The sequence below is a fragment of the Limulus polyphemus genome, unplaced genomic scaffold, assembly GCF_000517525.1.
Source record: "Limulus polyphemus unplaced genomic scaffold, Limulus_polyphemus-2.1.2 Scaffold1381, whole genome shotgun sequence".
NCBI lineage: Eukaryota > Metazoa > Arthropoda > Merostomata > Xiphosura > Limulidae > Limulus > Limulus polyphemus.
The window spans coordinates 132,979-135,801 of record NW_013666991.1 but is presented as its reverse complement, the minus strand read 5'-3'; the positions used below and the strand labels follow the sequence as shown (position 1 = coordinate 135,801).

At 33.9% G+C, this 2,823-nt stretch overlaps 1 protein-coding gene across 1 annotated transcript in view; it reads left to right on the top strand.

The window, feature by feature from the left end:
• The window catches only part of LOC106463337 (SPARC-related modular calcium-binding protein 1-like), an 85,431-nt gene extending 83,118 nt beyond the window's left edge, over positions 1-2,313 (top strand). Inside the window, exons 12-13 of the mRNA XM_022390811.1 lie at positions 582-771; positions 1,635-2,313. Coding sequence (XP_022246519.1) covers positions 582-771; positions 1,635-1,714 — 270 coding nt within the window. The 3' untranslated portion in view covers positions 1,715-2,313. The remainder of the gene's footprint in view (positions 1-581; positions 772-1,634) is intronic.
• The last annotated feature ends 510 nt before the right edge of the window (positions 2,314-2,823 follow it).

Sequence of the window (2,823 nt, the reverse complement as noted above, 5' to 3'; positions counted from 1 at the left end):
TTCAAAAACCAAACAAACCAACATCAGGGAATATTTTGTCTCTTATCTTAGTTATCACATATTTCTGAATATGTCATTTATTTTCCATAATTACTCCACTTTTTGGTATTTGTAAATGAGTGTTTTCACAAAAATAATCTATTTATTAAATTAGACCCGGCATGGCCAGGTGGTTAGGGCGCTCGGCTCGCAATCTGCGGGTTCGCATCCCCGTCCCACCAAACATGCTCACCCTTTCAGCCGTGGGGGCGTTATAATGTGACGGTCAATCCCACTATTAGTAAAAGTGTAGCCCAAGAATTGGCGGTGGGTAGTGATGACTAGCTGCCTTTCCTCTAGTCTTACGCTGCTAAATTAGGGACGGCTAGCGCAGATAGCCCTCGTGTAGCTTTGCGCGAAATCCATAACAAACAATTTATTAAATTATTATGGATGTCTCGTAGATCTATAATTATAATTAATTAAACGTGGCCTGATGTAAATCTCTCACATAATAATACTTAGGCGACGACATTCCAGCTCGTCTTTTGGTATGAGTTTAAAACTTCACACGGCTGTAACTGATTTTTTCAATCAATCAGGTCCTAGAACGAAGAGGTAAGGAATGGAAAACTTTTCGACGTTCCTGGAAACATTTTAGAAAGTCTAAGAGAAGCCGGAAACGATTAAAAAAATGTTGGAGAAACTTACTTTGGTACTGCGACAAAATAGGTAACAACGACAAGAACGTGAATTTACAAGAATGGCTACAGTGTATAGAAGTAAAGAAAGGTGAGTGGTTGAGAGTTATCATTATCGCATTATATTGATCAATGGCTTTAGTGCAAATGAAGACAATATGATCTTCGATATATTGGCTGTCTTAGTGGTTAGCGTGTCAGGTTGCGGATCGAAGGGTCCAGGCCTCTTGCCTCTGAACACTCTTCACACTTTCAGCTATGGGCGTGTTATAAACGTGATAATGAATCCCGTTATTAGATTTAAAGAGTCGGATAAAGCCCTTATAGCGGCGGCGGGTGCTGATGGTTAGCTGTCTCCTCTGTGGGCAGTAATTCAAAATTACAGATGACTACATCTGATCCATAGTTGTTTCTGACCTGACCACTTAGCCCAAGCACGCATAAGGTTGAAAATTCCAGGTGGAAAGACGTATAAATAATGTGATATATTTTGCCTCTGTTTATGCATCTTGTCTCATCTTTTTATTTCTCTGAATTAATCTTTAAAAATTTCGAACATTATTCCTTATTTAAATTTTATGGTTAAGTGGATTTAGCTGTAATCTAGTATTAAAATATTTAAGCCAAAACATAAACTTGTATATAAATACAATAATTTTTTTCTGTTAATCTAATATATTCAACCACTATGGAATTATAATAAACAACACGAAAAAAAGAAATGAAAGTTAAGTATATATAGATAGATATTCATAGTGAGCAAGAATCATTCATATGCTAAATGATTGGTTAAGTTTTCTCCGAAATATACTTTGTAACAACAGACATGGAATATTCTAGGTTGTGAAAAGTTTTTGTACTTTTCGTTTTTGACGATATTTCAGTTTATTTATGTAAGTGCTAGAAATATCCGTTGAACTGTTTAAAAAGGGTGCTGTTTGTAATTTCTGGCAGTCCGGATAAAGACACCTGGTGATGCTGTGAAGGGAAAAAACCCTTTCAAAAGAATACTGAAACCGCTTCAGGCACATTAGTCAAACATTGTTAACGTCTGTTTGATGTCTGCTTTCAAGTGGATGCTGAAACTACGTAATGACTAGCCGCCATTTAGACTGGCAACCCTGATTTCCAACAAGTTAAGTCATTAAAATGTTTATATAATGTCAAATACATCTCATAATGTGAATGGCTTATGACAGTAATAACCAGTTAATATGACAATCACATCGTGTTTTTCTTCTATCAGTTCTGAGGCTAGTCTTCGGAGATCGGGTACAGGTCCGCTGTATTGTTGCGCCATCTATCGTTCAAATGAAATATAATATTTACTAAATATAAAGCACCTCGATAATTATTTCATACAATTTTAAATGGTGTTGTGTTTGAGTGAACTCGTGGTATGTGGTAATATTGCGTGATAAATAAATAGGTAATTTTTAAGAGTCACAGCAATATGTTTGACAAAGAGTGTAGTTTTGAGAACAGATGCGTCAAATATAATAAAACATGAAGATTCACATATTAAGAACTACGTTTTCTTTCTTCTTATCGCTGCAAAAAATTCAAAGATATTTGAAATTGTACGTGGTTTTTAAGTTTGGGATTTAAATGAAGTGTTAGGAAAGAATTTGTAACAAACCAAGTTCGTATTTAAAGAAGTAAAGAGAAAACTTCTCAGTGTACACTCTGTATTTTGTTTCATTTTGTAATACTCGCTTAGATGTTCTAGGGCTTAAAAAACACATCAGAGTACACTCCAAAATTATAAAATACCGCAAGGTAAAGCACAAAACGGTACACCGTTTCGAATCTCATGACAGATTATTTAGGTATTTTCCGTTGATTAGTCCTACTCGAAATGAGAATTTTTATTAATTTAACTTGCATAGTAGTAGACTCACGTCCTAGTTAATTTAACATTACCTTTGAAAAGAATATGATAATATTTTTTTACCGTTTTACGTATAATTTTTTTTAGAAATTTCTTTCAAGTGTTTTCTAAAAATTATAATCCCCTGACAACAAAAGTAATTACAAAAATAATTATTATATATATATCACATATACTTTAAATGCATTTGAACATACTGGTTTTCACAAAGACTGGGTATTTGTAATTTCTATATATATATATATATATATA